The following is a 14,047-nucleotide window of genomic DNA, read 5'->3' as shown; positions in this document are numbered from 1 at the left end:
AGAGGGGCTTCCCATGTAGGTATACAGCTTTATTCCAAATAAAAATGAAATATACTCACAAACGTAAACAAGTAAAATCACAGCGTATGCACCGGCCGGCAAGCGAGCGCCCGTACGCTCAGAGTTCACGTGACTGCGTCAGCACGTCCTAGTCACCCGACGCGCGTTTCGTCACACGATTAAGTGTTAACCAGGCAAATGACGTGTTATGGGTATTTACAGTGTCTCCATATTGTATTTATACTGTTTAATCACTTCAATACAGGGCACTTAAACACCTTCCTGCCCAGACCAATTTCCAATTTTCAGCTTTCAGCGCTGTCGCACTTTGAATGACAATTGCGCGGTCGTGCTACACTGTACCCAAATTACATTTTTATCATTTTGTTCCCACAAATAGAGCTTTCTTTTGGTGGTATTTCATCACCTCTACGGTTTTTATTTTTTGCTAAACAAATAAAAAAATACAGAAAATTTTGAAAAAAAATGTTTTTTTTTGTTTCAGTTTCAAAACTTTGTAAATAAGTAAGTTTTCTCCTTCACTGATGGGGCTGCACTGACGGGCACTGATAAGGCGGCACCAATGAAGTGGCACTGATGAGGTGGCATTGATGGGCACTGATAGGTGGCACTGATGGGTGACATGGATGGGCACTGATAGGCAGCACGGATTGGCATGGATAGGCAGCACTGATTGGCATGGATAGGCAGCACAGATTGGCATAGATAGACGGCACGGATTGGCATGGATAGGCGGCACGGATTGGCATGGATAGGCGGCACGGATTGGCATGGATAGGCGGCACAGATTGGCGTGGATAGGCGGCACAGATTGGCATGGATAGGCAGCACGGATGGGCAATGATAGGCAGCACGGATGGGCAATGATAGGCAGCACGGATGGGCAATGATAGGCAGCACGGATGGGCAATGATAGGCAGCATGGATGGGCAATGATAGGGGGCATTGTATTGTATTATATTGTACTGATGGATGCCAATCAGTGCCAAACAATAATGCATGCCAATCAGTGATGCCCATTGTGGGTACTGATTGGCATCCATCGTGGGCACTGATTGGCATCCATCGTGGGCACTGACTGGCATCCATCGTGGTCTAGGGTGGCATACCTGGTGCTGGGCATCCCTGGTGGTCTAGTGGCATCCCTGATGGTCCAGTGTGGGCATCCTCTCTGTCAGAAGAGCAGCTGATCAGCTCTTCTCTACTCGCGTCTGGCAGACACGAGTGAGGAAAATCCAATCACCGGCTCTTCCTATTTACACTGTGATCAGCCGTGATTGGACATGGCTGATCACGTGGTAAAGAGTCTCCTTCGGAGCCCTGTCCTTCGGAGACTCTTTACCGAGATCATAGTAGCGGGGTGTCAGACTGAAACCCCGCAACAAAGATCGCCGTGATGCGTAGCTCCGGGGGCGCGCAGCGGCTTAATATCCTGAGGACGTCATATGACGCCCAGTCAGGATATTAAAACCACTTTGCCACCATCATTTTGCTATATGGCGGGCGGCAAGTGGTTAAATATCGACTGTCTTCTTTATAATGGGAGTTCTGTCAATTTTTAGGTTGTCAGTAAAAAAAAAAAAAAAAAGTGCTCCGTCTGTAAATTTTCCATGTTTTGTCAGTAAGAAATGCTGCAGAAGGTTGGCAACACTGGTATATGGAGGGGTGGTCACGATATTTTTTTTTTATAGAGAAAACGTGAACTTTCTCTTTAACCACTTGCCGACGGCAGGACATCCTTAGGTTGCAGTGGTTATAACGGCATGATGCTCGCTCCTCCAGGCATCATTCCCGTATCAAAAATTTGCAGCCGGTGTTTCCCTTTAAGGCGGAAGCGATTTAAGTGGCTGGGGGGGAGGTACTCCTCCTCCCGCCGCCACCTTTCTCGGGTTCTGCCGTCCGACTACGGAGTATGGGAGCGATGTGACCGGCGGTGACGCCGGTGTTCTGCCTTATAGTGTCCGGCCATCATATAGCGTCCGCCCCGTACTGCGCATGCGCAGTACGGAGCAGACGAAGCTTTGGAAAATTTCCGAAGCTGAACGACGCCTGCGCCGTGAGTGGAGGTGTTAGCCCCACCATCCAAGTGGACATAGGGTTGTGAGTATTAAAGGGCCCCTCGCGGGCGAGCTTAGCTCGCCACGCTTCGGGCTCGGCCTCGCTGCGCTCGGCTCTTTTTTATTCCTACTCTATGTCCACTTGGATGGTGGGGATAGAACCTGGACTCACGGCGCAGGCGCCGTTCATCCTCGGCAATTTTCGGAATCTGTGTTGCTGTGTACTGCGCATGCGCAGTACACAGCGGACACTATCCGATGGAGGACGTTATTAGACAAGACACCGGTACTACAGAGAGAGAGAGGAACTGACGTTGTGCCTCCCTCCCTGTGACCCCACAAACCGGAAGTAAGAAGGATTCCATCACTTCCGGTTTCCGGCTCTTTTTGCGTGCCCTATCCGTTTGCAGCCAGGAAAGCAGCCAATCAGATCGATCTGTGTCTGCCCAGCTGCATTGGAAGCCAGAGGAGAGATTTGGGGTCTAAAAGGCTCCAGATCTCTCCATAAAGAGGACCCGTCGTGGCCCATGCTGTCACAAGGGATGTTGTTCATTCTTTCTGATAGCAATAAAGTTAATACAATAAAAATTAAAGGGACAGAGTTAAAAAAAAAAAAAAAAAAGTTTTGGATAAAAAAAAAATGTAAAGCGCCCCATCCCTCCGTGCTTACACACAAATGCCAGCGCATACATATATCATCCCACTCTCTCCACACTTGCGTGTCCACGGGGGGCACACAGCGCAGCGATTGGTAATGCACCCATCAGTGGCACCTATGAGTGGCCAACAGTGCTGCCTATCAGTGCCGCCTATTAGTGGCCAACAGTGCCGCCTATCGGTGCCCAACAGTGACGCCTATCAATGCTCAACAGTGCCACCTATTAGTGCTCATCAGTGACGCCTATCAGTGCTCACCAGTGCTGCCTATCAGTGCCACCTATCAGTGCCCATCAGTGCCTAATAGTGCCACATTTTAGTGCTCATCAGTGCCGCCTATCAGTGCACAACAGTGCCGCCTATCAGTGCACAACAGTGCCGCCTATCAGTGGCCAACAGTGCTGCCTATCAATGCCCAATAGTGCCAGCTATTAGTGCTCATCAGTGATGCCCATCAGTGCCACCTATCAGTGCCCATCAGTGCCTAATAGTGCCACATTTAGTGCTCATCAGTGCCGCCTATCAGTGCCCAACAGTGCTGCCTATCAGTGCCCAACAGTGCCGCCTATTGGTGCCCATCAGTGCTGCCTATCGGTGCACATCAGTGCCGCCTATCAGTACCACCTATCAGTGCCCAACAGTGCCTTCTATCAGTGCTGCATATAAGTACCTCCTGAGTGCCGCCTATTAGTGCCCAACAATGCCGCCTATCAGTGCACATCAGTGTCGCCTATCAGTGCACATCAGTGCCGCCTATCAGTGCCCATCAGTGCCGCCTATATTGCATCGTATGACAGAGCCGCTTTATCAATAAAGTTTAAAAAAATAAACACTGTGATGCGTTATAGTAAGAAATGCCAGCGCATGCGCACACCATGCAGCACAACACCTTCATTCTGAAATATGAGGTAATGAAGGGGGGGGGGGGGAGGGGTGACATTTCCCATCAACATAAAGGCGAAAGACTTCAGATCCAGATATTGACGGTTTATAAATAAGGAAACCCGTTCCAATCGATCCTTCCTGAGCAAGAGATCAACTGGGACCTTTATAAATAGAAGGCGGAAGAGTCGGTGTGAGGAGGCCAATTATAGGACGATCATCCTCAGCATACAAGAGACGAGGGACGGAGCCGATAGAGAACAACATGGCTGCCGCTGACAGCGTTCACCTCAACCAATTCACCAGCAGTTTCCAGAGGCAACATTGTGAGTATCAGAAGGAGGGTCAACTTTCTTAACTATAGAAAGCCTCAAATGTGGCCGTGACCCTGACATCACTTGAAGGACCACACTTCATATTCAGTTAAAGTAATGCAGACTTACACCAAAAAGACAGTTAGAGACTGCAGACCTGATACAGGAGATGGTCAGAGACCACAGACATGATACAGGAGATGGTCAGAGACCGCAGACCTGATACAGGAGATGGTCAGAGACCGCAGACATGATACAGGAGATGGTCAGAGACCACAGACATGATACAGGAGATGATCAGAGACTGCAGACATGATACAGGAGATGGTCAGAGACTGCAGACATGATACAGGAGATGGTCAGAGACTGCAGACCTGATACAGGAGATGGTCAGAGACTGCAGACATGATACAGGAGATGGTCAGAGACCACAGACATGATACAGGAGATGATCAGAGACTGCAGACATGATACAGGAGATGGTCAGAGACTGCAGACATGATACAGGAGATGGTCAGAGACTGCAGACCTGATACAGGAGATGGTCAGAGACTGCAGACATGATACAGGAGATGGTCAGAGACTGCAGACATGATACAGGAGATGGTCAGAGACTGCAGACATGATACAGGAGATGGTCAGAGACTGCAGACCTGATACAGGAGATGGTCAGAGACTGCAGACCTGATACAGGAGATGGTCAGAGACTGCAGACATGATACAGGAGATGGTCAGAGACTGCAGACCTGATAAAGGAGATGGTCAGAGACTGCAGACATGATAAAGGAGATGATCAGGAACTGCACACATGATACAAGAGATGTCCATATAAAGGGGTGCACTGATATGGGGGGTCCATATCACTCACTGAACACAATTCCATCCAATCATGATGAATCACATGACCAGCTAAACCATCACCATGTTTTCCAGCAACATAGACATCTGTGTGTCCAGCAGAGAACGCCTCTGTTCCAGAATGGAGCGCCGCCCTCTCCCGTCCCAGCATGGAGAGCCTCATGTGACATGTGACCCAATGTTAACCCCTCCCCCCACAGTATAAACATGTGACCCGATATAAACCCCCCCACGGTATAAACATGTGACTCGATATTAACCCCTCCCCCCACAGTATAAACATGTGACCCGATATAAACCCCTCCCCCCACGGTATAAACATGTGACCCGATATTAACCCCTCCCCCCACGGTATAAACATGTGAGCAGATATTAACCCCTCCCCCACGGTATAAACATGTGACTCGATATTAACCCCTCCCCCACAGTATAAACATGTGACCCGATATAAACCCCCCACAGTATAAACATGTGACCCGATATTAACCCCTCCCCCCACAGTATAAACATGTGAGCAGATATTAACCCCTCCCCCACGGTATAAACATGTGAGCAGATATTAACCCCTCCCCCACGGTATAAACATGTGACTCGATATTAACCCCTCCCCCCACAGTATAAACATGTGACCCGATATAAACCCCTCCCCCCACGTTATAAACATGTGAGCAGATATTAACCCCTCCCCCACGGTATAAACATGTGACTCGATATTAACCCCTCCCCCCACAGTATAAACATGTGAGCCAATATTAACCCCTCCCCCCACGGTATAAACATGTGAGCAGATATTAACCCCTCCCCCCACGGTATAAACATGTGACTCGATATTAACCCCTCCCCCGCGGTATAAACATGTGACTCGATATTAACCCCTCCCCCCACGGTATAAACATGTGACTCGATATTAACCCCTCCCCCCACGGTATAAACATGTGAATCGATATTAACCCCTCCCCCCACGGTATAAACATGTGAGCCGATATTAACCCCTCCCCCACGGTATAAACATGTGACCCGATATTAACCCCTCCCCCACAGTATAAACATGTGAGCCGATATTAACCCCTCCCCCCACGGTATAAACATGTGACTCGATATTAACCCCTCCCCCCACAGTATAAACATGTGACCCGATATAAACCCCCCCACAGTATAAACATGTGACCCCATATTAACCCCTCCCCCCACAGTATAAACATGTGACCCGATATAAACCCCTCCCCCCACGGTATAAACATGTGACCCGATATTAACCCCTCCCCCCACGGTATAAACATGTGAGCAGCTATTAACCCCTCCCCCACGGTATAAACATGTGACTCGATATTAACCCCTCCCCCACAGTATAAACATGTGACCCGATATAAACCCTCCCACAGTATAAACATGTGACCCGATATTAACCCCTCCCCCCACAGTATAAACATGTGAGCAGATATTAACCCCTCCCCCACGGTATAAACATGTGAGCAGATATTAACCCCTCCCCCACGGTATAAACATGTGACTCGATATTAACCCCTCCCCCCACAGTATAAACATGTGAGCCGATATTAACCCCTCCCCCACGGTATAAACATGTGACTCGATATTAACCCCTCCCCCCACAGTATAAACATGTGAGCCGATATTAACCCCTCCCCCCACGGTATAAACATGTGACTCGATATTAACCCCTCCCCCCACAGTATAAACATGTGACCCGATATAAACCCCTCCCCCCACGGTATAAACATGTGGCCCGATATTAACCCCCCACTGTATAAACATGTGACCCAATATTAACCCCTCCCCCCACGGTATAAACATGTGAGCAGATATTAACCCCTCCCCCCACGGTATAAACATGTGACTCGATATTAACCCCTCCCCCCGCGGTATAAACATGTGACTCGATATTAACCCCTCCCCCCACGGTATAAACATGTGACTCGATATTAACCCCTCCCCCCACGGTATAAACATGTGACTCGATATTAACCCCTCCCCCCACGGTATAAACATGTGACTCGATATTAACCCCTCCCCCCACGGTATAAACATGTGAGCCGATATTAACCCCTCCCCCACGGTATAAACATGTGACTCGATATTAACCCCTCCCCCCACAGTATAAACATGTGAGCCGATATTAACCCCTCCCCCCACGGTATAAACATGTGACTCGATATTAACCCCTCCCCCCACAGTATAAACATGTGACCCGATATAAACCCCTCCCCCCACGGTATAAACATGTGGCCCGATATTAACCCCCCACTGTATAAACATGTGACCCAATATTAACCCCTCCCCCCACGGTATAAACATGTGAGCAGATATTAACCCCTCCCCCCACGGTATAAACATGTGACTCGATATTAACCCCTCCCCCCGCGGTATAAACATGTGACTCGATATTAACCCCTCCCCCCACGGTATAAACATGTGACTCGATATTAACCCCTCCCCCCACGGTATAAACATGTGACTCGATATTAACCCCTCCCCCCACGGTATAAACATGTGACTCGATATTAACCCCTCCCCCCACGGTATAAACATGTGAGCCGATATTAACCCCTCCCCCACGGTATAAACATGTGACCCAATATTAACCCCTCCCCCCACAGTATAAACATGTGAGCCGATATTAACCCCTCCCCCCACGGTATAAACATGTGACCCAATATTAACCCCTCCCCCACGGTATAAATATGTGACCCGATATTAACCCCTCCCCCCACGGTATAAACATGTGACCCGATATTAACCCCTCCCCCCACGGTATAAACATGTGAGCCGATATTAACCCCTCCCCCCACGGTATAAACATGTGACCCAATATTAACCCCTCCCCCCACGGTATAAACATGTGAGCCGATATTAACCCCTCCCCCCACGGTATAAACATGTGAGCCGATATTAACCCCTCCCCCACGGTATAAATATGTGACCCGATATTAACCCCTCCCTCACAGTATAAACATGTGACCCGATATTAACCCCTCCCCCCACAGTATAAACACGTGACCCGATATTAACCCCTCCCCCCACAGTATAAACACGTGACCCGATATTAGCCCCTCCCCCCACAGTATAAACATTTTACCCCGATATTAACCCCTTCTTGAAGGCACACATGTGAAGGCCGAGTTAACCCTCTGCTATCCATAGATATAGATATTAACCCTTTTTTGTCCACACACAGAGGATGACAATACCCGGCATTACCTCCCCATAGACACAGGATGGTCACGTGACCCGACATTAACCCCTTACTCCCCACACACAGCATGACACATTAACCCTTTCCCAGCAAGAGGACACACCAGAATTGATCATTTCCTCTCCAAACACAGAGGATGAGGATATCATATCCCCCCCCTGTACACAGAGGATGAGGATATCATATCCCCCCCTGTACACAGAGGATGAGGATATCACCCCTCCGTACACAGAGGATGAGGATATCATATCCCCCCCTGTACACAGAGGATGAGGATATCACCCCCCCACCCCTGTACACAGAGGATGAGGATATCATATCCCCCCCCCTGTACACAGAGGATGAGGATATCACCCCCCCACCCCTGTACACAGAGGATGAGGATATCATATCCCCCCCTGTACACAGAGGATGAGGATATCATATCCCCCCCCCCTGTACACAGAGGATGAGGATATCACCCCCCTCGTACACAGAGGATGAGGATATCACCCCCCCGTACACAGAGGATGAGGATATTACCCCTCTGTACACAGAGGATGAGAATATCACCCCCCTACACAGAGGATGAGGATATCACCCCCCGTACACAGAGGATGAGGATATCACCCCCCGTACACAGAGGATGAGGATATCACCCCCCCCCGTACACAGAGGATGAGGATATCACCCCCCGTACACAAAGGATGAGGATATCACCCCCCCCCGTACACAGAGGATGAGGATATCACCCCCCTACACAGAGGATGAGGATATCACCCCCCTACACAGAGGATGAGGATATCACCCCTCTGTACACAGACGATGAGGATATCACCCCCCTACACAGAGGATGAGGATATCACCCCCCGTACACAGAGGATATCACCCCCCGTACACAGAGGATGCGGATAGCACCCCCCCTAAACAGAGGATGAGGATATCACCCCCCGTACACAAAGGATGAGGATATCACCCCCCGTACACAAAGGATGAGGATATCACCCCCCTAAACAGAGGATGAGGATATCACCTCCCTAAACAGAGGATGAGGATATCACCTCCCTAAACAGAGGATGAGGATATCACACCCCCCCCTGCACACAGAGGACAAGGATGTGACCGCCCCGTGCACAGAGGATGAGGATATCCCCCCCCGTACACAGAAGATGAGAATGTGACCCCCCCCGTACACAGAGGATGAGGATATCACCCCCCCATACACAGAGGATAAGGATATCACCCCCTCCCCCGTACACAGAAGATGAGAATGTGACCCCCCCCCCCCGTACACAGAGGATGAGGATATCACCCCCCGTACACAGAGGATAAGGATATCACCCCCCCCGTACACAGAGGATAAGGATATAACCCCCCCTGTACACAGAGGATGAGAATGTGATCCCCCCATACACAGAGGATGAGGATATCACACCCCCTGTACACAGAGGATGAGACCCCCCCATACACAGACAACACGGATGTGACCCCCTCCTTTACACAGAGGATGAGGATGTGACCCCCCCCCCATGTACACAGAAAATTAGGATGTTACCCCCTACCCCTGTACATAGATGATGAGGATGTTACCCCCTACCCCTGTACATAGATGATGAGGATGTGACCACCCCCTGTAGACAGAGGATGAGGATGTGACCCCCCTTTACACAGAGTATAAGAATGAGGATGTGACCCCCCCCCATACACAGAGGATGCGGATGTGAGCCCCCTGTACACAGAGGATGAGGATGTGAGCCCCCTGTACACAGAGGATGAGGATGTGAGCCCCCCTGTACACAGAGGATGAGGATGTGAGCCCCCCCCCCGTACACAGGGGATGAGGATGGGACCGGCCCCTGTACATAGAAAATTAGGTTGTGACCCCTGTTCAGAGAATGAGGATGCAACCCCCCTTGTACAGAGGATGGGAATGTGACCCACCCCCCCCCCCCCCAGTACACAGAGGATGAGGATGGGACCGCCCCCTGTACATAGAAAATTAGGATGTGACCCCCCCTGTGCACAGAGGATGAGGATGTGACCCCCCTGTGCACAAAGGATGAGGATGTGACTCCTTCCTGTGCACAGAGGATGAGGATGTGACCCCCCGTACACAGAGGATGAGGATGTCCCCCCTGTGCACAGAGGATGAAGATGTGACCCCCGTACACAGAGGATGAGGATGTGACCCCCGTACACAGAGGATGAGGATATCCCCCCTGTACACAGAGGATGAGGATGTCCCCCCCTGTACACAGAGAATGAGGATGTCCCCCCCTGTACACAGAGAATGAGGATGTCCCCCCCTGTACACAGAGAATGAGGATGTCCCCCCCTGTACACAGAGGATGAGGATGTGACCCCCGTACACAGAGGATGAGGATATCCCCCCTGTACACAGAGGATGAGGATGTCCCCCCCTGTACACAGAGAATGAGGATGTCCCCCCCTGTACACAGAGGATGAGGATGTCCCCCCCTGTACACAGAGGATGAGGATGTGACCCCCCCGTACACAGAGGATGAGGATGTCCCCCCGTACACAGAGGATAAGGATGTCCCCCTGTACAGAGGATGAGGATGCCCCCCCTGTACACAGAGGATGAGGATGTGACCCCCCCGTACACAGAGGATGAGGATGTTCCCCCCATACACAGAGGATGAGGATGTGACCCCCCCGTACACAGAGGATGAGGATGTTCCCCCCATACACAGAGGATGAGGATGTCCCCCCTGTACACAGAGGATGAGGATGTCCCCCCTGTACACAGAGGATGAGGATGTGACCCCCCGTACACAGAGGATGAGGATGTGACCCCCCCCGTACACAGAGGATGAGGATTTGACCCCCCCCCCCCCCCGTACACAGAGGATGAGGATGTGACCCCCCGTACACAGAGGATGAGGATTTGACCCCCCCCGTACACAGAGGATGAGGATGTCCCCCCGTACACAGAGGATGAGGATGCCCCCTCTGTACACAGAGGATGAGGATGTCCCCCCCTGCACACAGAGGATGAGGATGTCCCCCCCTGTACACAGAGGATAAGGATGTGACCCCGTACACAGAGGATGAGGATGCCCCCCCTGTACACAGAGGATGAGGATGTCCCCCCCTGCACACAGAGGATGAGGATGTCCCCCCCTGTACACAGAGGATGAGGATGTCCCCCCCTGTACACAGAGGATGAGGATGTCCCCCCCTGTACACAGAGGATGAGGATGTCCCCCCCGTACACAGAGGATGAGGATGTCCCCCCCTGTACACAGAGGATGAGGATGGTCCCCCCTACACAGAGGATAAGGGTGAAGATGCCCCCCTGTACACAGAGGATAAGGATGAGGACCCCCCCTGTACAGAGGATGAGGATGATGAAGATCCCCCCCATACATTTCTCGGTCTCTCAGTCCCAGGCTCAGTCATAGAAGATCGCACACATTATTATTATTACCTCTCCGCCATCTCTCGGTCTCCTGCGTGTCTTCCGGGATCAGGATGACGGGTGGGGTCCCCGGCAGGCGGAGGATGCCATGAGGAGGAGAGGAGGATGAGGATGATGAGGCCGGAGAGAAGATCCGCCGATCCTATGTCAGATCCATGCGCGTCCCCGCGCGCGGCCCCGTCTGTCACCTGCTGATCGCAGTGCGCGTGCCCGCAACAGCCGGTCCAGGAGGGCGGGGTGAGGAGGGGCGGGGCCTCGGAGCATCCCTGCATCCCTATAGGGGGACCGAGCCATGTGTGTCCGGGAAAAGGGGGGAGGGATGGACCACTGGCGGGTAGGATATAGGGGGGTATGAGGAGTATAGAGGAGAGATATAGAGATCATAGAGGGAAGTTATGGAGGAGTGATGGGGGGGTTATGGAGGAGTGATGGGGGGTTATGGAGGAGTGATGGGGGGGTTATGGAGGAGTGATGGGGGGTTATGGAGGAGTGATGGGGGGTTATGGAGGAGTGATGGGGGGTTATGGAGCAGTGATGGGGGGTTATGGAGGAGTGATGGGGGGGTTATGGAGGGAGTGATGGGGGTTATGGAGGAGTGATGGGGGGGTTATGGAGGAATGATGGGGGGAGTTATGGAGGAGTAATGGGGTTATGGAGGAGTGATGGGGGGGTTATGGAGGAGTGATGGGGGGGTTATGGAGGAGTGATGGGGGGGAGTTATGGAGGAGTGATGGGGGGAGTTATGGAGGAGTGATGGGGGGGAGTTATGGAGGAGTGATGGGGGTTATGGAGGAGTGATGGGGGGTTATGGAGGAGTGATAGGGGGTTATGGAGGGTGTGGGGGGAGTTATGGAGGAGTGATGGGGGGGAGTTAGGGAGAAGTGATGGGGGGAGTTAGGAGGAGTGATGGGGGGGGGGGGGGGTTATGGGCGTGTGATGGGGAGTTATGGAGGAGTGATGGGGGTTATGGAGGAGTGATGGGGGGAGTTATGGAGGAGTGATGGAGGGTTATGGAGGAGTGATGGGGGGGGGGTTATGGGCGTGTGATGGGGAGTTATGGAGGAGTGATGGGGGGTTATGGAGGAGTGATGGGGGGAGTTATGGAGGAGTGATGGGGGGAGTTATGGAGGAGTGATGGGGGGTTATGGAGGAGTGATGGGGGGTTATGGAGGAGTGATGGGGGGGTTATGGAGGAGTGATGGGGGGGTTATGGAGGAGTGATGGGGGGGTTATGGAGGAGTGATGGGGGGTTATGGAGGAGTGATGGGGGGAGTTATGGAGGAGTGATGGGGGAAGTTATGGAGGAGCGATGGGGGGTTATGGAGGAGTGATGGGGGGTTATGGAGGAGTGATGGGGGGGGTTATGGAGGAGTGATGGGGGGAGTTATGGAGGAGTGATGGGGGGGAGTTATGGAGGAGTGATGGGGGGTTATGGAGGAGCGATGGGGGGAGTTATGGAGGAGTGATGGGGGGAGTTTATGGAGGAGTGATGGGGAGTATGGAGGAGTGATGGGGGGAGTTATGGAGGAAGTGATGGGGGGTTATGGAGGAGTGATGGGGGAGGAGTTATGGAGGAGTGATGGGGGGAGTTATGAGGAGTGATGGGGGTTATGAGGAGTAATGGGGGTTATGGAGGAGTGATGGGGGAGTGATGGAGGGACTATGAGGAGTGATGGAGGATTATGGAGGAGTGATGGGGGGGGGGTTATGGGCGTGTGATGGGGAGTTATGAGGAGTGATGAGGGGTTATAGAGGAGTGATGGGGGGAGTTATGGGAGGAGTGATGGGGGGGAGTTATGGAGGAGCGAATGGGGGAGTTATGGAGGAGCGATGGGGTGGGGGGAGTTATGGAGGAGCGATGGGGGAGTTATGGAGGAGCGATGGGGGGGAGTTATGGAGGAGCGATGGGGGGGAGTTATGGAGGAGCGATGGGGGGGAGTTATGGAGGAGCGATGAGGGGGAGTTATGGAGGAGCGATGGGGGGCTTATGGAGGAGCGATGGGGGGAGTTATGGAGGAGCGATAGGGGGGAGTTATGGAGGAGCGATAGGGGGGTTATGGAGGAGTGATGGGGGGAGTTATGGAGGAGCGATGGGGGGGGAGTTATGGAGGAGCGATGGGGGGAGTTATGGAGGAGCGATGGGGGGTTATGGAGGAGCGATGAGGGGGGGTTATGGAGGAGCGATGGGGGGGAGTTATGGAGGAGCGATGGGGGAGTTATGGAGGAGCGATGGGGGGGAGTTATGGAGGAGCGATGGGGGGGTTATGGAGAAGTGATGGGGGGGAGTTATGGAGGAGCGATGGGGGGGTTATGGAGGAGTGAAGGGGGGAGTTATGGAGGCGTAATGGGGGGGTTATGGAGGAGCGATGGGGGAGGTTATGGAGGAGCGATGGGGGGGAGTTATGGAGGAGTGATGGGGGGAGTTATGGAGGAGTGATGGGGAGGTTATGGAGGAGTGATGGGGGGTTATGGAGGAGTTATGGAGGAGCGATGGGGAGGTTATGCAGGAGTGATGGGAGGGAGTTAGGGAGGAGTGATGGGGGGTTATGGAGGAGCGATGGGGGGGAGTTATGGGGGGTTATGGAGGAGTGATGGGGAGGTTATGGAGGAGTGATGGGGGGAGTTA

At 52.3% G+C, this 14,047-nt stretch overlaps 1 protein-coding gene across 1 annotated transcript in view; it reads right to left on the bottom strand.

The window, feature by feature from the left end:
• ARHGAP39 (Rho GTPase activating protein 39) overlaps nt 1-11,609 on the bottom strand; it is a 311,135-nt gene extending 299,526 nt beyond the window's left edge. Inside the window, 1 exon segment of the mRNA XM_077493504.1 lies at nt 11,431-11,609. Within this exon segment, the coding sequence (XP_077349630.1) occupies nt 11,431-11,441 (11 nt within the window). The 5' untranslated portion in view covers nt 11,442-11,609.
• Between the last annotated feature and the right edge of the window lie 2,438 nt (nt 11,610-14,047).

This window comes from Lithobates pipiens, unplaced genomic scaffold (assembly GCF_037356315.1).
Source record: "Lithobates pipiens isolate NorthernLeopardFrog02 unplaced genomic scaffold, aLitPip1_a1.2 Scaffold_19, whole genome shotgun sequence".
Lineage (NCBI taxonomy): Eukaryota > Metazoa > Chordata > Amphibia > Anura > Ranidae > Lithobates > Lithobates pipiens.
The sequence above is the reverse complement of the archived record's forward strand: the minus strand, read 5'-3'. Positions and strand labels throughout refer to the sequence as shown.